The 19,122-nt window shown below is 59.9% G+C and overlaps 5 protein-coding genes across 5 annotated transcripts; 1 reads left to right on the top strand and 4 right to left on the bottom strand.

The window, feature by feature from the left end:
• Positions 1-57: 57 nt before the first annotated feature.
• ACA1_106030 (Dual specificity protein kinase) lies at positions 58-1,488 on the top strand (the record flags this gene model as incomplete). The annotated part of the gene is made up of 6 exons (XM_004336247.1): positions 58-292; positions 449-566; positions 668-791; positions 927-1,067; positions 1,161-1,225; positions 1,350-1,488. Coding segments are annotated over 6 exons (822 nt in total), but the record flags the coding sequence as incomplete, so codon positions are not given.
• A 678-nt stretch (positions 1,489-2,166) lies between these two features.
• ACA1_106020 (uncharacterized protein) lies at positions 2,167-3,738 on the bottom strand (the record flags this gene model as incomplete). Its single annotated transcript, XM_004336246.1, has 5 exons — positions 2,167-2,517; positions 2,580-2,660; positions 2,743-2,866; positions 3,023-3,156; positions 3,301-3,738. 5 exons carry the CDS (start codon positions 3,736-3,738, stop codon positions 2,167-2,169), a joined length of 1,128 nt encoding a protein of 375 aa, XP_004336294.1.
• Positions 3,739-3,976: 238 nt separating this feature from the next.
• ACA1_106010 (DNA replication licensing factor mcm4, putative) lies at positions 3,977-7,367 on the bottom strand (the record flags this gene model as incomplete). The annotated part of the gene is made up of 12 exons (XM_004336245.1): positions 3,977-4,134; positions 4,233-4,359; positions 4,458-4,658; positions 4,776-4,958; positions 5,054-5,257; positions 5,371-5,567; positions 5,674-5,811; positions 5,923-6,204; positions 6,228-6,254; positions 6,304-6,806; positions 6,892-7,231; positions 7,295-7,367. 12 exons carry the CDS (start codon positions 7,365-7,367, stop codon positions 3,977-3,979), a joined length of 2,433 nt encoding a protein of 810 aa, XP_004336293.1.
• A 186-nt stretch (positions 7,368-7,553) lies between these two features.
• Positions 7,554-14,408, bottom strand: ACA1_106000 (HEAT repeat domain containing protein; the record flags this gene model as incomplete). The annotated part of the gene is made up of 20 exons (XM_004336244.1): positions 7,554-8,417; positions 8,509-9,191; positions 9,314-9,599; positions 9,746-9,937; positions 10,026-10,193; positions 10,319-10,412; positions 10,530-10,747; positions 10,842-10,997; positions 11,071-11,241; positions 11,361-11,543; positions 11,623-11,910; positions 12,000-12,335; positions 12,479-12,574; positions 12,685-12,912; positions 13,036-13,221; positions 13,300-13,398; positions 13,472-13,623; positions 13,721-13,883; positions 14,017-14,148; positions 14,265-14,408. The coding sequence occupies 20 exons, from the start codon at positions 14,406-14,408 to the stop codon at positions 7,554-7,556; spliced, it is 4,839 nt and encodes a 1,612-aa protein (XP_004336292.1).
• Positions 14,409-14,811: 403 nt separating this feature from the next.
• On the bottom strand, positions 14,812-19,112 carry ACA1_105990 (leucine rich repeat domain containing protein; the record flags this gene model as incomplete). The annotated part of the gene is made up of 18 exons (XM_004336243.1): positions 14,812-15,017; positions 15,130-15,221; positions 15,354-15,497; positions 15,587-15,818; positions 15,928-16,379; positions 16,485-16,563; positions 16,644-16,810; positions 16,878-16,999; positions 17,101-17,273; positions 17,340-17,447; positions 17,530-17,605; positions 17,692-17,802; positions 17,891-17,978; positions 18,098-18,158; positions 18,247-18,327; positions 18,520-18,685; positions 18,809-19,058; positions 19,084-19,112. 18 exons carry the CDS (start codon positions 19,110-19,112, stop codon positions 14,812-14,814), a joined length of 2,637 nt encoding a protein of 878 aa, XP_004336291.1.
• Positions 19,113-19,122: the final 10 nt, after the last annotated feature.

Genomic DNA, 19,122 nt, shown 5'->3' with positions numbered 1-19,122 from the left:
ACACACACACACACACGGCACACAACACACACACACCACCGCACACACACACACGCATGGCGCGCAGTGATCATCGACGAGGTGATCAGCAAGCACAACGAGGTGGCGCGGGTGTTTTGGAGGACCAAGGTCGCCAAGGTGGACACGGAGGGGCGGATCCGCAAGATCGAGAAGTCGCTGTCGCTGCCGTGGGGCGTGTTCCTGCGCAAGCTGGCCAGCTTCTGCGGCCTGTGCGAGGACGTCAAGGAGATCAAGTCCAAGGTCAAGATACGCGCCCTGCGCCTCCTCCTCGGTATAATATTACCCCCCCCTGCCCCAATGCTATCATTTTATTTGGGTTTTATTTGTTAATTATTAGTTATCTGCATTTGTTTTATTTGTGTGTTGTTGTTGTATTTGCGTATTTGTTGTTGACACTGACCATTGGTGGCCAATATGATTCGAGTAGCCAACAAAGTGGGCGAGGTGACCATCGAACGATTCGCGGAGATCCTCGAATGGTTTGGACCTTTCACCGCCAACGGAAAGACCTTCCTCTCCAACATCAAGAAAATCACACGACTCCCGTACGCCTTCTTCTTCTTCTTCATCATCATCATCCCCCCTGCGCTGTCTCGCGACCTTCTCATTCTCATCGACATCGTCATCGTCATCGTTTCTCCCGAAGGGGCTTCTTCGGCGACGACTTCAAGGACCAGAAGGCGCTGGCCAACCTCATGGCGGGCAAGGAGGTGGGTTCCTACATGGTGCGCTTCAGCTCGCAGGTGGGCTCCTACACCATCACCAGCATGGTACGCGCACCACCGCCCGCCCGCCACCCCCACCACAATGTGCGCGACACGCATCGCGATGATGACTGACTCTTGAGTCTCTGCTGCTGCTGCTGCTACTGTGATGGTGAATGATGAATGGTGGATGGATGCCAGGCGGCCAAGGGGGCCATGCTCAACCAGCGAATCGATCGCACGACCGACGGCAACTTTGTGGTGAAGGTGAGCGGGGTGAGCCACTTCTTCGCCACCATTGAGGAGATTCTGGAGAAGTTCAAGACCACCTGGCACCTCAAAGTACACTCTACCTCTCAAATTTGTGAGTGGGCCGACGGAAGACTAACGATCGCATGGTGGCGATGATGATGATGATGATGGTGATGGTTGCAGGAGGCCCTCACGCCCTCCCGCTACTCGCAGCTCTACCAGGAGGAACCCGACAAGTTCATCTACCGGTACATCGCCTCTCTTCTTCGTCCTTTCCTATTTTCTTTGTGTGCCTGGAGGCTGATGATGGCTGTGCTGATGATTGATGATGATGATGAATGATGAATGATGAATGACCATCACCACCACCAGGGAGTGTCTCGTGGTGTCCGACCCTTCGAAAAGCGCGGAGCTGCCGTCCGTCACCATCACCTCGGAGCTGGCGCCCCCGCGCGCGAGGGACACTTTGCGGACCAGCGACCCCTCCCACCAGCACCACACAAACAAATAAAATAAAATAAATTCCACTCCTCTCTGGTGGTGGTGGGCGGCAGGCCACGTTCTCAGCCTGGCCGCAAGGAGACCCTGTGCAACGTAAGTTGCTGATGGTGTGCCTATCACTTCCTCTTCGAGGATGTGACCGCGGAGAGGAGCGCCCTCGCTTCTCGATGGCCACCTCGAGCAGCTTTCGCACTCCACACGCGCGACGAACAGCGCGCCGAGGGCCAGCGCGGCCACTCTCTCGTTGTTGACGGGGTCCCCGTCGTGTACAGTCGGTACCTGTACCCATGATTCACCGAGAGAAGGAGAGCTGCAGGTGTGGGCTTAGCGTTGGGCCAGCGTGAGCGTGTGGACAACTTTTTTGTCTATGTCGTACAGAAAACTACTTTCTGGTCAGCCACTCACTGCCCAACAAGATATGTGAACCAAGACATCCATGTCGCCCCTTCAGTATACCGTATCTAACAACCTGGCCAACACTGGTGTTGGAGTTGTGTTGCCTGTGCAGGTCTTGCAGAGGGGAGCTGTGGAAGCTTACAAGTTTGTTGGTGATGGTGTAGTTGGTGAAGTTGCTGTAGCTCATACCAGCAGCTGTCTTGATCATGTGGGCAATGGAAGATGCAGAGGTGTGGGAGGAAGAAATTGAAGAAGGCTGGCCACCCACTCAAGCACTGAATGCCATGGTAACTTACACTTCAAGGGGCGGTGCGCTTGGCAGGAGCGCAGCCGCGTGGTGTTTCCGCCACTCTCGGTCAAGGTGCGCTTTCTCGTCAGCCAGCAGCTCGCTGACGCTGCGGAGCCGCTGGTCGCGGTCGAGCTCCAGCACCAGCACTCGAAGCCGCAGCTCCGTCGTGGCGTCCTCCACTGCGCTCGCCTTGCGCTCATCGGCCGTCACCAGCTGTTGGCGCGCCCTCCCCTCCGACGCCTGCAGCCGTCGCCACTCGCTGGCCCATTTCTCGTCGTCATCCAGTTGCGCGCCAACGAGGCCCTGCTGGGCCGCGGCGATGCGCTCCAGCTTCGCCGCGTGCTTGGCCGATGCCTGCCGTTGCACCGTTGGGTGAGTGTGCAGGGTGTGGCTGGGGGGGCGGGGGAATGCTGTACTGCGCTGTGGACGCGCTCAGCGGCGTGCGCCTTGACTCGGCAGATGTCGTCGGCCAGCTGCTTCTGCTGCGCGAAGTCGTCCTGCGGTACCATCATGCGCGCATTCAATTACGCATCCACCACGCACCACGCACCACGCACCACGAAGAAGAAGAAGTCGTACGTGCACAGCTCTGCATGAATTGGCCCACAACTTGGAAGCGACCGCGTAGCGATACTGGAGATGACACAGTTGTGCGGCCAGCTCTGCGTCGGGCACGAGTCGCCCCACAAACTCGGATAGCGGCCTGTCCACGAGCATGATCATGGTGCCATCATCACGCGAAGACCCTCAATCACGCTTTACACACACACACACACACACACACACACACACACACACACACACACACAATGCAGAGACCAGCTCACACTCGACAACGCTCTCTCGCTCGGGCGCGTACCAGTCCCAGTAGAGATCGATCAGCTCGCAGAGGTGGAGACGCTCCAGCTCCCGGCCGAACAGGCCCGCCAGCTCCTCGGGTTCGATCAAGGAAGGGTGCGCGAACAGCCACGGCTCGCACAGCTCCTTGACGCGCTGCATTCATTCACACGACACAACACGCGTGCGATGAGCCGCACCGCACACGGCCAACGACACGACACGACACGACACGACATGACACGACACGACACGACACGACACGACACGACACGACACGACACGCACATGTAAAGGTACCTGGAAAGTCCATTGCTGCTGGTCCAGCTCGAGGAAGAACAAGTGCCTCAGCTGCGCCCGCCCGATGAGCTTGGGCTCACGGTGGCCCTCCTCGTGCACAAGCCGCGAGAAGGTCATCGCATCGTCGCCGCCGCCGCCGCACGTAGGCTGTGGCCTGGTGGCGACTACGTCAACGTAGCGTCTGCTGCGCTGAGCCCATAGCCGGGCGCCCAGCGCGACGGCCACGACGCCGCCCGTGGTCCAGAGCCACGCCACCAGCGCAGCGCCGCTACGTCGTGGTGAAGGCCACGACGACACGAGGGCTGGTTGCGCTGCTGACGTGGCAGACAAGAAAGTAGAGAGGAGGCGGAGGAGGAAGTCGAAGGCCAGGGGGCGGAGGCCCACAAGTGCGGCCAGGCCGCCGGTTGATCCCAGCATGAGGCCCAGCGCACGCCACATGAGGCCAGCGCCGCTACTTGGGGGTGGTGCATGCCCCTCACCTTCTGCATTCGAGAGCCGCCTGCAGGTGGCTCGGTGCCGCCCCCGTAGGGGAGGTGGACCAGAGCTCCTGCTCATCGTCGTTGTGCTGTCGCCCTCATGTGCGCCCATCTTGGGGAGTGGTGTGCTTTTTTCTACCTTTTTTTCTCTTTCCTTTCTTCTTGCTTCTTCGCGTTGCAGAAGGCTCGAGCAAGGCTTATTACACGAGGGCGTAGAGGGGGTTGCTGGCCTCGCCTGTGCCCTGCACGGTGCCTTGTGAGCACAGCTGTTGGAGGGCGTCCTTTACGTCACCCACCGACACCTCCACTGACGACTGCCGTCGAAGGGCGTCCACAATCTGCGCCACCCGCACACCGCCTGGCATGTCGCGAGAGAGGGAGGCGAGTGCGTGTGTCGGTGAGTCCGCGGGCTCTGGAAACAGCGGGCCAAGAAAACAAGAGACATCGAAGCCGTACCGGTGTGGGCGAGGAGGAGTTGCTGGATGGCGTTGGCGAGGTCTGACGTGCGCTCGCGAGCGGTGGCCGAGCGGCCCGTGGTGAGAAGGTCCATATCGATTGTGCCCGTGCGCGGGTCGGTCGCCGCCTGGAAAAAGAACGAAGAAGAGCCGATCAGTGTGTTGGTTGTATCCACGAAGACCACGGTGACGGCGAGAAAAAGAAGAAATCAGGTGGGGGTGGTACCTGGTGGAGGGCAACGCGCACGAGGCGGGCCGCCTCCTTTACGGCGTCGAGGTCGACAACCTGCGACAAGCGCATGCGGGCATGCGCCTCGGACAATCGGATTAGCGATTCCAGCTGACGCGTGGTGGCGGTGATGGTCTTTCCGTGGCCACGGCCCAGTCGTCGCATCGCCACGTACTCCTCGGCCAACAGCGTGGCCGCCTGGTTGGCATTTTTTCACCACACGCACACACAAAACATTCCAGAGTGTAAGCAATATAGAGCTTGAGAATGTTACATATTAGAAAAAAATCATCTAGTGTGGGGTGGTCAACGCACCTCGTCGGAGATGACCGGGTGGACGTGAGCGCGGGCGTAGGCGATGTAGTCCTTGACCGCCTGCGTATCGAGGATGTCCTGAACGGGCCGCGATCGACTCGCGTGGTCGGTGTAGAGCGAGACGATGTGCTGCGCAAGCCGCCTGTCCCTCTCCTGGTCTGCTCGGTCGAGCACCAGGAAGATCTGTTGCACGCATGTGCGTGTGCGGTCGTGCGTGTGCGTGTGCGATTTACGGTGAGCATCGACGGGCAGAGAAGAGTCAGGCTCCGGGTGCGCACCAAATCGAAACGAGAGAGGAGCGTGGGCGGCAACTGGATGTTGTCGACCACGGAGAGGCGGGGGTTGTATCGCGAGTCGCGCGGGTTGGCCGAGGCGAGGATCGACGTGCGCGCATTGAGCGTACAAATGATACCGGCCTTGGCCACCGACACGGTCTGCTGCTCCATCGCCTCGTGCAGAATACTTCGCGTGTGGTCCGACATCTTTCAAGGTTAAAGCCACGAGGTGAGACAAATGTACAACGCGTGTGTGTCGTGTATCGTGTGCGTGCGTGCGTGCGTGCGTGCGTGTTCGATTGTGTGTCGTGGGCACACACCTTGTCGAACTCGTCGATGCAGCAGAGACCGCGATCGGAAAGGACGAGGGCGCCGGACTCAAGGACGGTCTGCCGGGTGTCGGGATCGCGCGTGATGTAGGCCGTGAGACCGACTGCGGACGAGCCCTTGCCCGACGTGTAGATGCCGCGCGGGGCCAGTCTGTGCACCGAACTCAGCAGCTGCGACTTCGACGTACCTGGTAGGCATTTCCCCGAAGCGAGAACAGTTTAAGGTTATCACCACCGACTTATGTTTCAACAACCAACAACCAACAACCAACAAAGGAGGTGGCTGATGCGTACCAGGGTCGCCGCACAGCAGGATGTTGATTTCACCGCGGCAGCGAGGGGCGCCACCGCCCTTGAAGCGCTTGCCGGTGCCGCCAAAGAGCTGCAGCAGCATTCCCTTCTTGATGTCGTCCAGCCCCCAAATGCCAGGCGCTGCGACGGAGAGAGAGAGATTAAGGCTTGTGGTGACGACGATCGGAGGTCGAAAAAGCGCATACGCCGCACGCGCACAACACGACACACACGAAGCGGAGAGAGGCTCACCGACGGATCGGGCGAGGAGTTCGTAGATGTCGGGACGCGTGGCCAGCTCTTCGATCTTTCGCTTCTTCTCTTCCAAGTGCGCCGCCACCGTGGTGCCCTCCTCGACGACCGGCGCGCTCGCCGTAGACTGCGAGAGCGAGGGCTGCGAGGGCTCCGACCACCCCGTCTGCTGGCTGGCGGACTGGCTAGCGCTGACGCCGCTGTCCACCTCGCCCATGGCCTCCTCATCGCCCACGCCCAGCGTGTTCGTCTCCTCCTTCTTGTAGTGCAGCACGTCCACGTCTGAAACACAACCGTCAGTTTACGTTTCAGCTTCCGCTTCGAGCACGAGCCTCTACACGCGAAGTAGCGAGTAGTAAGTCGTAGAGGCCATGTACGTACATGTGCGGTAGATGGCGTGTGTGGTGCGCTGGAAGGAGTTGGGCCGGACGGGCGAGGCGCGGTAGATGCCGGTGACGACGACGCGGTCGCCCGGCTTGGCGACGTCGACGAGCGTGTCGTAGGCGTAGATGGAGACGGTGGCGGGCGTCTCGCCGTCGGGTATGGACTCGGGGGTCTCCTGGAGCTTGTTGACCTGCTTGTCGGCGAACCAGCAGCGGTTGTGGATGAGCTCCATGGCGCCGCGCGTGTTGCAGTTCTCGCAGATGGCCGGCTCGGCGATGCGGCCGCGATCGATCTGCACGCGCATCTCGGCCGCGCAGGCGCCGCAGCGGAAGAAGCCCTCCTTGAGGTCGGGCAGCACGGCGCCGGTGCGCGTGATCATGCCCTTGACCGCGATGAGCTTGTCGAGGTCGGTCGGGTTGAGGTCCCGCATCGACTTGAGGTCCATCAGGTTGAACGTGCGCACCTGCACCTGCAGCACTGTGCCCTCTTGCATGTCTCCCCTGCGCAGTGTATCATCGTTATCGTCATTGTTATGAACATCAACGGCTCGAGTAGGAAGCTGGCACGAAGTAGTAAGTGGCGTACCGTCGGGCCAGCTCCTCGTTGACGAGCTCTTGCACGACTGAGTCGAAGAGCGGCACGACTTCGGTAGGGTAGTTGACCAGGTTGTCGTAGAGGTCGGGGCTGTGGGAGTGAAGGTGCTCGCAGTCGATGTTGATGTAGCCCACCTGTGTATCAACGACGCGGCGCAGCAGGCCAAGGTAGAGCGGCTCGGAATTGCCCATCTCGCAATAGCTGCTGAAGAAATCGCTAAAATCCTCTTGAATCTTTACGATGTTGATGTTGGTGCCCCACACCACCAGGTCGGCCGACGGCTGGGCGCCCATTATGAAGGTTCCTCCGTCTTGACCCCTTGCCGCGAAACCTACAAGCCCGATTATCCATTTGAATGTTCAGCAAAGGAGAATTTCAAGTTTCGAAATCGTACCATTCTCGTCGCCGAGCATCATGTGATTGGAGGCATCTCCCTCATAGCCGAGAAGGGTATCATCCTCGTCCATTTCGAGTATGCTTTGTGTTCTGCTGATTTGCAATCGAATGTGAATTGGCGCCAAAACGTTTTGGCGCGAAGCCAAATGAAAAAGAAAAATGAGAAAAGAAAATATGCAGCATGGAACAGAGAGGTGCAACAACTACAGGCGACAAGAAGGCAACAGAATTATAAGGGGCGGGGTGATCGGGGGCGGCTAGTAGTCGAAGAGCAGGCCGATCGCTGACGCGGCGCGGCGGCGCACGTCGGCCTCCTTCTGCTTGAGTAGCCCGACGAGGGCCTGGGTGATGAGGCCCACGTTGAGGGTGGTGCGCTTGTGGGGCGGCAGCTGGCCCAGGAGCGAGCCGACGAACGAGGCGGCGCTGCCGCGGATCGGGGTCCAGTTGGACTGGAAGTGCTCGATGCTGGTCATGACGTAGTAGTTCATGCGCTCGGGGTAGTACTCGATCAGCAGCTTGGCAAAGTCGGTCAAAAAGTCGTCGAAGGTGAAGTAGGCGCCCGGCGCGAGCTGTTCGTCGAGGAACGCGTTGAGCGGCTCGGCGCGCATGAGCGGGCCGAAGCGGCGCAGGGCCTTCTTGCAGGCCTCCTGCACGTCGGCGTTGGTGTCGTTGATGTGGAGCGTCACGGCGGGCAGGTTCATGTGGATCTGCTCGAAGAACGGATCGACGGCCAGCTCGTCCTGCCCGAACCGCGCCAGGGTGCCGAACAGAGTGAACGACGCGGCGCGCATCTCGTCGCCCGACTTCTCGAAGGCCGGCTTGATGCGGTGGCACAGGTTGATGAGCGTGGGCGCGACGCGCGACTCGTCGACGAGCTCGAACACCTTGGAGAGGCCGTTCATGGACTCCATGGCCAGCACCTCGTCGGCGTTGTCGATGTAGGACACGAGCGCGTCCAGGATCGTGGTGGCGTACTTGTCCACCATGTGCTTGCCCGCCGACACGATGTTGCCCAGGCCGCGCAGCGAGTAGATCTTGATGTTGGCGTCGGCCAGCGACAGCAGCAGCGCGTTCACCAGCTGGTGCAGCAGCTCCCCGTTACCCGCCGTGTGGTTCACCAACTAACCACCATCATGATGTGCGCACACGACACGACACGACACACGCGTAAGCCACAACCCACTGGCCACCGATCGGTGATGTCAAGTGTACCTCGGCGAGGGTGCAGGCGGCGACGATGCGGTGGCCGGGGTAGTTGCCCTTCATGAAGGGGAGGAGGAAGCGGTAGAGCGGGGCGACGTGCTCGGGGTGCTCGCGGCCGACGACGGCGGCGATCTCGGTGATGACGTCGGTGTACTTGGCACCGTCGAGGCGTGACCAGGCGCCCTTGGCCTTGACGGCCTCCTGCAGGGCCTCCTCCTTGGCGCACTCGAGGAAGCTCTTGAAGGCCTCGATGATGACCTTGAGCGCGTCGGGCTGGCCCTGCGAGGTGCCCACGCGCAGCAGGAGCGAGCCGAAGATGAGCGCGTAGTGCTCCTCGACCACGCCCGCCATCTCGTCGGTCTGCATCACCTCGCCCAGCGCGGCCGTGGCCGACAGCACGAGCGGGCGCGCGGTGTACTTCTTGTCCTTGCCCTGGCCCTTCTCGTCGTAGAGCAGGCCGTAGTTGAGCAGCTGCAGGAGGTGGTTGACGAGGTCCATGACCAGCGTGCTGTCCTTGGCGATGACCTGGAACGACTTGACCACCTGCGACGGGTGGGGCACCGGCACGGCGAGCAGCTCGTTCATGACCTGCAGGCGGTGGTGCAGCGCCAGGTTGCGCACGGCATGCAGCGTGGCGTTGAGGGTCTGGTCCACGCTGATCTTCTTCATCTCCTCGATCAGCAGGCCCAGCACTGCGCGTTCGGTTTCACCAATCAACCAACGTCGACGTTAGCCTTTGAAAAAGCGAAAACGAAAGCGAAAAAAGAAAGCGAAAGTGAAAACGAAACGAAGAAAACGAAAGCGATAAATGTACCTTCGGGCACGCGGTCCTTGAGCTCCTCGCCGCGGTTCTTGATGAGGCCGTTGAGTACGACGCAGGTGCCGAGGGCGGAGGGCAGCTGGGAGTCGGTGAGCCCGGCCAGGATGCTCTTGAGCAGCAGCGGGAGCTCCTCGGGGGCCACCATGTGGGCGAGAATGCCGGCCAGCTCCTGCATGACCTTGTACTGGTCGTTCATCTCCGTCGACGCGATCTGCTCGCGCAGGGCGTTGAGCGGTCGCAGCACCGAGGGCGGCACCATGTTGTAGCCCTCCTCGTCCTCCTGGCTCGTACGCAGCATGTTGTCGATATCTGATATAATTCCAAGTTAGTTAACATGTGTGTCGTGCGTCGTGTGTGTGTGTGTCGTTGTGTAAAGGACGTCGTACAGAGGGCGATGCCGACGGCCTCGAGGGCGCGCTGGCGAACGGCGACGACGGGGTCGGTGCAGCGCGGGATGATGAAGGCCAGGCAGGCGCCGAGGCCCTCGAAGAGCTTCTCCTTCTTGGGCCCCGTCTGCGCGGTCTTGTACTCGACGTACTTCTTCAGCAGGTACAGCACCGCGTTCACCGCGCGCTCCCGCACCGCGCCGTCCGGCTTGCACGAATACGTGCGCAGCACCTGCACATGTCGTGTGTGTCGTGTCGCGTGTCGCGTGTCGTGGCGTGTCAGAGCGCAGGTTTTATGAGAGGAGGAGGGGGGAGGTTACGTTGAAGATGCGAGTGAGGGCGGCGATGGAGGTGTCCATGAAGAGGGTGGCGGCGAGGGACTCGTAGAGGGTCTGGAGGACGGTCTGCAGGCCCTTCTCGTGCTCCTCGACCCGCTTCCTGGCCCTCTCGTCCGCCGCCTCCTTCTCCTTGCCCTTGCTCTTCTCCTCCTGTCGAACACACAAACAAGTCGGTCGCGCACCCGTCAATATCGTACAACACCGCCTCCGTGCGTGTGTGGCGTGTGTGGCGTGTGTGGCGTGTGTGGCGTGTGTTGCGTCGCGGAAAGTCGTACCTTGCCGGGAGGAACGCTGCTGAGATCGAGGAAGGCGCAGGTACGCGTCGCCAGGTCGCTCTGCAGCTTGTCAGGAATGCTGGGCTCCAGGAAACTGCAGAGATCAAGCGCGAACACACCCGCTTGTCAGTTGGTCGCCGTGCGCGCGTGCGTGTGGCACGCAACACACGGCATGGGGCCAGGGAGAGGTAAGAGGAGGAGAGGTGGGTACGTGTAGGTGGCGATGGCGTTGAGGCCGGCAATGCGGACGGCGTGGGGCACGCCGAGTTCGTCCTTGCGGGGCGACGAGGACTTCTTGGCGTCGACCGTGGGGGCCACGTATTCGAGGAGGATGCCCAGCAGCTCGTCCCTCTGGCGCAGCACGTAGGGCGCGCCCAGGTGGGTCGGGTGCATGGCCTTACCGATCAGGTCCAACGCCTTGATCGCCACCTGTGTGTGTGAGCGAGAAAAAGAAAGAAATGAAAGAAGAAATAGTCAGAAGAATGATTGGCATGCGAGGTAGGTAGCAGCGGGAGGAATGTACGGTCTTGCGTTCGGGCGTCTTGACGGCGGGGAGGTGGAGCTTGATGTTGTTGAGGATGTGCACGTCGATGCGGGTGGTGATGAGAGACGGCGTGGCGTAGGCCGCGATGTATCCGAATGCCAGGAAACACGTGTCCACCGTACCCTTGGCCGCCGACTGTCACATACAAGTGTGGTGTGAGCACACGCGACACGCGACACGCAACACACGTGCGGCGCAGACAACGCACCTCCTGAGGCTTGGAGCCGCCCAGCAGACCGCTGAGGAAGCCGCCGGAGGACTCCTTCTTCTCGGGTCCGCTGAGGAATCCGTTGACCTTCTGGAGCACGATGTCCAGGTGCGACGCCGCGCAGTAGCCAAAGGCCTGCGCGCAGCCCTGTCGCTCGTTCTCGTTGCCGTGCTGTAATAAGAAGAAGAAGAAAACAATCAACAATTAGTGCGCGCCAAAACACGATGGAATGTGAGGCATGCTTCGCAAAGGAATTTGTGGGTGAGGAATGTTGGAGGAGGGGGGCAGACCTGGCAGATGGCGAACATGTCCTGGAGCTTGGTGTGGATGTAGTCCTTCTTGGTGAGCTTCTGCAGGACCAGGCCGAGCTGCTTGAAGCACGACCGCTTGAGCTCACTGTCGGTCGCGTAGACCGCCAGGTGCTTCGCGTAGTTGTCGCCCAACTGCAGCGTCCACTCCTCCGAGTCCACCACCTGCCCCCCCCAAAAACCACAACTCAGCATCCCGCACGACACGACACGCGCCTACTACACAATGTGGCACACACAACACGGTCGACACAAAATTGACCTTGATGGTTTCGGCGAGGAGGCGGAGGACGAGCTCGTCCCAGGAGTTGGAGTTCCAGCCTTCGGGCGACTCGGAGTTGGTCTGGAGGTACTGGGCGAGCTTGGGCACGGCGTGGTCCCACATGGGGGCGATGTTGGGGTGGAGGGCGGGGCCGAGCGCGAGCAGGGCCTGCAGGATGTGAAGGCCCAGCCGACCGCGGCGCAGCGGCACCGACAGCATCACCATCAACCGCGCAATGATCTCCGGCGGCTTCGGCAGATTCACCAATCGCTGTTACACACACAATCACACACGATATACACTGTATCAGCACCCAAATCACTCACACACACACACACACTGTGGGGCGATCAACGTACGTCAAAGTCGATGATGTAGTCGGGAGCCTGTGTGGAGCGCTTGAGGGCGGCGAGGTGCGCGACGCACTTGGCGAGGATGGCCATGGCGGGCGTGTTCTGCTGGGGCAGGAGCATCTCGAGCAGGAACGGCCACAGCACGTCGACCATGCACGGGATGGTGGTGGTGAGCAGGTTGAGCACGTTGTCGCACATGTTGCGCAGCTCCTCGGGCGAGTCCTCCTCCTCCTCGCCGGGCGTGGCCTTGGCCTTCTTGGCCGCCTGCGCGCGGTCCACCTTGGTCTCCGTGTCCGTCAGCGCGCACTGCGCCACAATGAACTCGATTGCCACGTGGCCGCCCTGCAGACGTGACGTGTGGCGATGTCATCACGACGTCAGCATGACATCACCACAGGTGGGGGGTGGTGTATGATGCGTGCCTCTTCGGCGAGGTAGTTGTGGCCGGCCATGGCGATGATGAGCTGGGCCAGCGTCTTCCGCACTTCAAGCGACGTCTCCGTGCGAGCGATGGGCTGAATGCCGGACACCACCAGGCCCCGCCTGTCCTCCAGTTGCGAACCCAAACGCGTAACCAAATGCTGTTGTTCACGCGACACACACGACACACACGACACACACGACGCACACGACGCACACGACACACTGTGCGTCAGCGTGTACGAAAGAGTGTAAAAAGCGGGCGCGTTACCTTGAGAATGAGCAGCGTGGCGGTTCGCTGCTTGACGGTCTTGGAGATGCGGATGTCGAGGCGACCGAGAAGGAAGGTGATGACGTCATCGGGGAACCGGCGGCCCATGATGTCGAAGCAGCGCATCAGCTCGTTGTGGTTCTTGATCGACGTGGGCTCGGCCTCGGGCGGCACGCACGCCAGAGCGTGCAGCGCCGTCAACAGGTTGTTGATGTGCGGATACAGCACCTGATGAGAACATAAAATATTCAATGCCAACAAATAAATAAAATATGAATTTATAATACGTAAATCTGAAACAATGACATCGTTTCAATAATATAAATCAAATCAAATAAAAGAAAAGTGTACCTGGGAGTCGTCGCGGATGGAGACGTCGAGGAGCTGGCAGAGGCCCATGGTGATGGGGAGGTGATTGGCGTCCCGCTTGTAGAGGGCCAGCATGGCCGTGAGGATGCGGGGCAGCTGCGTCTCGAACTGCTGCGGCGTGAGGATCGAGCACATGGAGCCCACGGCTTGGATCGTCGCCGCGCGGACCTGCAGGAGCGCCACGCAACATCAACATGACGTCAGCTGCGCCCTTAAGGACAAACAAAAAAACCATCTTCAGGGTACCTTGGACTCCTTGGAGGGCAGCCAGTTTGTGAAAATGATTTCGTAGGCCGGGAAGATCTCGCCCGAGAATCCCTGCACGGTGATCGACTTGTCCTGGGCCTGCACACGAGGAGTGCGTGTCAGCATGACGTCAGCAAGGCACCTTGATTGGCTGCAAACAGTTTTAACTGACCTGGCCGATGTCGGCGACGTAGGTGACGACGGCGTCGCAGAACTTCCACATGGAGGTGGCGAACACCCACTTCATGTTGTCCTGCTTGATCGACGCGAGCACCGGCAGCACGCGGGCCAGCACCACCTTCAGCTTGGGCACCGCCGCGATGGCTACACACACACACGACACACGTTACACGTCAGCACATTGCGGTAACACGTCAGCATGAGCTCAATGAGTGGCGGGTGGGAAGGAAGGGAATGTTACGATTGGAGGCGGTGAAATCGCCGAGGGTCTTCATGACGAAGTAGTGGGGCAGGGAGCCGGGCGCGAAGCGGGCCAGCAGCTGGTCCATCACCAGGTCCGGCCACCGCATGCCCGCCGACACCAGCACCGCCGACGCCGCTCCTTGCCACTCCGCCATCACCTCCTACGCGCGACCCGAGAGGGAGAATGAACTCGTTAAACGAGACACGAGACACACAACACGACACACGCACACATGACGCACGACACACACGACACACACGACATGCAGAAGCGTGGTTGGTGGGTGTGGGCACCTTCTCGCGGGTCATGTCGGACATGCAGAGCTCGATCATGGGCGCCGCGAGGTTGTCGTTGATGAGCTCGCGTCGGAGCGAGAGGACGCGCTCCATGATCTGCAGCAGGATGATGCGGTGCTTCTCTTCGCACTACAACCACCACCAAGAAGAAGAAGAAGTCAGAGTGATGATCGATTTGCTTACGTCAGCAACAAGTAGAGCAAGAGCAGCGCAGCGCAGAGCGTAGAAGAAGAACAGGCACGGACCTTGGCGTTGCGCTTGAGGAAGTCGAGGCACGCGCTGAGGACGAGGTTGGGCTGCTTGCGCCCGATATCGACCAGGGACTCGGTGATTTGACGCCGCACGACTGGCGCTCCGTCGTTGGCGTGCGAGCAGAGCGCGGCCACCATCTCTGTTGATTAGAGCAAATAATTTGGTTATAAAAAGGATGGATTAATAATAGCACTACTACATTCAAGTGTAATCCGTCGAGGAATGCAAGCATTTGTAATTGATCTCTTACAGCGTAAAAAATATAATAAACGGGGGAGGGGGCGGCACCGTCAACGAAGCCACCAGTCTTCATCAAGCAGGACGAAGTAGCGGCGGCCATCTTTGCTTCTTCTTGCAAGGCTTGCGAGGGAGTGAATCCAATCACACTTTATGTGCGATTATGTTTTAATGTGAATATTGAATGTCTTGCGGTGTTGGGCCTCGCCGCAAGATCCCTTCGATAGCGAAATGACGTTCGCCAATTCTCCCTCAATTTTCTTTACCTTTTTCTCTTTTCGCTTCTCTCTTTTCTCTTTTTTCTCATTCGACGACCTTGTCCCAGTAGCGGACGAGGTCGTACGTGGCGCCTTGGGTGCGGCCGTGGGCGCGGAGGTAGCGGAGGGCCGGGAGACGCAGGACCACGAAGAGCATGACCAGCACGAACGTGAGGATCGTGCCCACGTTGATGAGCAGCATCATCCACACGAGCGCCGCCACGTCCGGCTCGGGATCGAACATCTGGTAGTCTGTGAGTTCGCCAAACATTCATGAAGCCAGTTGAAGTGATCAGCAACTTATCATCATCACCATCACCATCATCATCTCAAGCAATGATGAAAAGGAAAGTGGCACGCGTACTGGGGATGAGATAGGTCCACTCCGACTGGGCGATGTAGGTCACCACCAGCACGAACAGCGAAATGATCTCCAACATCCAATCGAGCTTTTGTCTTTTGGGCGCACACACGGCACACAGCACACGCGACACACGCAACACACACAGAGCACACAGCATACGCATCAGAGCCAGACCGGCGCGTGGCCAATGGCAATTGGTCGGGGGGAGGAGGGGAGGGGCGTACCGGTAGGGCCGGAGGAGGAACACGCAGGAGATGGCGAGCAGGAGCACGGCGAAGAGGCCCGTCTCCCGGAACGGGGTGTCGGGCGGGAGGGCGAATATGAGGGCCGAGAGGGCGAATCGGCGAAGGAAGATCACCGCCTCGTACCTATGGCCAAGGTCGTAGCCACGTCAGCGGCCAGCCACCAGGGGCGACAGGGCGACAGGGCGAAGAAAGAGAGGGGCGAAAGAATATACCAGGTGTGCTGCTTGTAGCCCGAGTAGAAGAAGCCGATGGTGTACTGCACGTCGGGGTCGAACAGGGCCTTCTTACGGAGGAAGTGGAGGTAGAGGCCGGCGAACAGGGCCGGCACGCCGACGGCGTACACGACCAGGCCGGCGATGGCCACCGCCCGCAAGCGGTGCCACTCGTCCGACGAACACGACAGCCACGGCAGCGTGGCCACGTACGAGTCGCCCGTCTCCGCCTCTGTTCGTCATCGTAATCCCCATTAAACACCCAGCACGACACGCCGCACACACAACACAACACACACATCACCGCACACACATGTATGGCTGGTCGAGGTGGCACGCACCGGAGATACAGGGGAAGGCGAAGAAGGCCTTGTTGCAGACCTGGAAGTAGAAGAGCCAGAGGATGAAGAGGAACACGTTGACGCCCCACATGATCGGCCGCGTCACGCGGTCGGGGCAGCTGCCGACGGCCGCCCCCGTCGTCGACGACGACGACGATGACGACGAACGGTCGCCGTCATTTGTCGACATATGCGGCGCGTGCAACGTTTCGATCGAAGGGGGTGGGCGCTTCGATCGAAGAAGGCGGGCCGCGGTATAGCGCCAGCCGACCCAGACCGCGACCACCACGACCAGGAGGAGCGAGAGGGCCGGCACGATCAGGAGGTTGACGACGAGGTCGTTGAACGGGTCCGCGAGGGCCGGGAACAGACACTCGAGACCGAACTCGGTCGTCTGCGGGTCGAAGATGGACAGGAACCGCATCCCGTACTCCAACGTCCAGTGCGGCCACCTGGATGTCGAACACAGCACACACACGCGCGCGTGTGCGGTGGTGTGTTTGAGCGCGTGTGTTGCGTGTGCGGTGGTTTCGTGTGCGGTGTGGGGTGTGGGGTACCGATTGTTGAGAAGACTGCTGGCCTGCCAGTAGAGGATCAACAACCGCAGCTTGCCGCTCTCGTTGAGGATGTGCCCATCTGCAACGCGTCGTCGATGTCGAATGGAATGCTAAGCACGCAACCGTCGGTTGGAATGTGAACGGGGGGGGAGAACGCACGAATGTTGAAGCGCGACTGGGCAGCGGCGTCGGCTGAATCCGATTGGTCCGCGCCGATTGCCTTGTGACGCTCGGTCATCTTCCTCTTCCTCCTCCCCCTCTTCTTCGTTCTCTTCATTTTCTTCGCCAGCTCGAGTCGCACGCTGCTCGCCGATGACCTCGTAGCACTGCCCGTCGTCGCCCTGGCTCGCGTTCTCGAGCGCGGCCCTGCGCTGTTCGCGCTTGTAGAGCCACACGAGGGCGGCCACGACGGCTGCAAAGACCAGCAGTAGGGCGCCGCCCACGATCGTGCTACGCGCGACCCGCTCGCAGAGCATGCACTGGGACTTGTAGTTGAGGTAGTAGCAGTCGCGATACTGCAGCGCGACACCGACGACAAAGGATTAAACGAATTAGTTAATGAGCGCCCGGACACGACACGCACCGCACACCGCACACACACACGGACGAAACGCACCTGGTCGCAATGACACTTGGAGCAAAGGCGGCCGCTGCTTCCGAGTGAGCAGAGGTCGCAGCCGGGCGCGATGCCCTGGTTCCAGACGAACGAGCAGTTGCCGTGAGGATTGCACGCGTAGCTGCCCGCCGGGCATGCCTCGGCCGTCACCACCCGCAGCTCCTTACTGGGGTCTGTGCGGCACGTCTGTGAGCAAGCCTGCCGCACACGCAACACGCAACACGTCGAGTGGAGCGTACTGTCGGAGGAGATGATGGGGTAGTAGCCGACGGGCCACGTCAGCACGTTGCCTCCTTGGTCGCATTGGCAGTTGGTCGGGCAGCCCTCGCAGTCGCTGGGCGGCTTGCCTGTGATTGGAACGAAGATAAAAGTTAAAAAGAAATGAACCCAACAGATTTTCTTAAACCCACCACCCAATCGGAGACGCACCGTGGTACCCGCGGGAGCAGCTGCAGTGGTGGTAATCAAAGTACTCCGGCGACACCTCCACCGCCAACAAGCCGCCCTAATAGGATAACGGACAATATATACACATTTTAAGAAAATGTTGATCAAGATGTAGCTGCTACATATTAATAGACAAATCCATACCTGCGCAACGATCACCGATTTGCAGTAGTACTTGCGGCGGTCCTTGAGAGTGAGCTCGGAGTCCAGCAGGGCCAGGTAGGGCGGTACCGGCGCCCCCTTCCCTTGCGCCACCTGACGCAACGCAACGCAACCACGACAGGGGCGAACGTCAAAAACAGAAAACAAAACAAAAAAAGAGTGTGTTGGATGGGGGCATTACCATGCGGGGGTTGTTGGCGAAGGAGATGTAGGACATGGAGCCGCCTCTGACCAATTCGGCAATGCGCGCTGGAATGTAGCCCGAGAAACTGAGAGTGGGACACCACATTTGGTGTCAATTTCGTTCTCGCACAAACACAACACAACACAACACAACACAACACAACACAACACAACACAACGCGGTAGATTGATCCGATGAGCGTACTTGTTGTGGGCCACGTCGATCGCCGACATGATCCGGGTATAGGGCACGAAGTTGTTGTCATCTGCGCTCATCACGCGACCGGGGGGGGGGGTGAGAGTCCCGAAGGTGAAGTGTTGTTTGACAATTTTGGGGAGTGGAGGGCGTCACACCGAAGGCGTCGCTGAACTGGTTGTGATCGAGTGAGACCTGGACCAGGTAGTTGAGGTACTGTATGTCCTGGGGAAACTTGCCTGGTGGCACCACGAATATGATCGTGGTGTGATTATCGAAACAGTACACACACACCACACATCACACCATACACCACACACACACACACACACACACACACACACACACACACACACACACACACACACACACACACACCACATTTCTACTGGTGGTGGAGAGCCACGTGTATGTATGATTTGTATGTATACCTTGCAGGCGATTGGACGACAGCACGAGCTTGGTGAGGTTCGTGGCGCCGTAGAGCTTGGGCAGGGAGCCGTTGATCAGGTTGCTGGCCAGAATGAGGAACTCCAGCGATGGAATGCGAAACAGGGACTCGGGCAGGGGTCCCGTCAGCAGATTCGACGACAGGTCCTGTGTTGTTGTGTGTGTCGTGTGTGTCGTGCGTGTCGCGTGGGTCGTGTGTGTCGTGCGTGTCGTGTGTGTCGTGTGTGTGCGTCAGTGAGAGAAAGAGAAACTGGGCTTCGTTAGTCGTACCAGACGAATCAGCTGCTTGGAGATGTTGAAGCAGTCGGGAACGGGGCCGGTGAGGTGGTTGTTGCTCATACGCAGCTGCGCGAGGGCGGCGACGTGGCACAGCGAAGACGGCACCGGGCCTTCCAATTCGTTGCGGTCCAGGTCGAGCGACTCCAGAACCGCGCCGAGCGCGTCGAAGCGCACCGCCTCGAGCGAGCCGCGCAGGTTGTTGCGCTGCAGCGCGATGGAGATCAACGTTGCGTTGCCCGACCTGCGACGGCGCCGCCACACCAAACCCGCCGTAGTCAGCCAACTCCGACTTCATCACCGTCGTC

Source organism: Acanthamoeba castellanii (genome assembly GCF_000313135.1).
Source record: "Acanthamoeba castellanii str. Neff unplaced genomic scaffold scf7180000084660, whole genome shotgun sequence".
NCBI classification, from domain to species: Eukaryota; Discosea; order Longamoebia; family Acanthamoebidae; genus Acanthamoeba; species Acanthamoeba castellanii.
The sequence above is the reverse complement of the archived record's forward strand: the minus strand, read 5'-3'. Positions and strand labels throughout refer to the sequence as shown.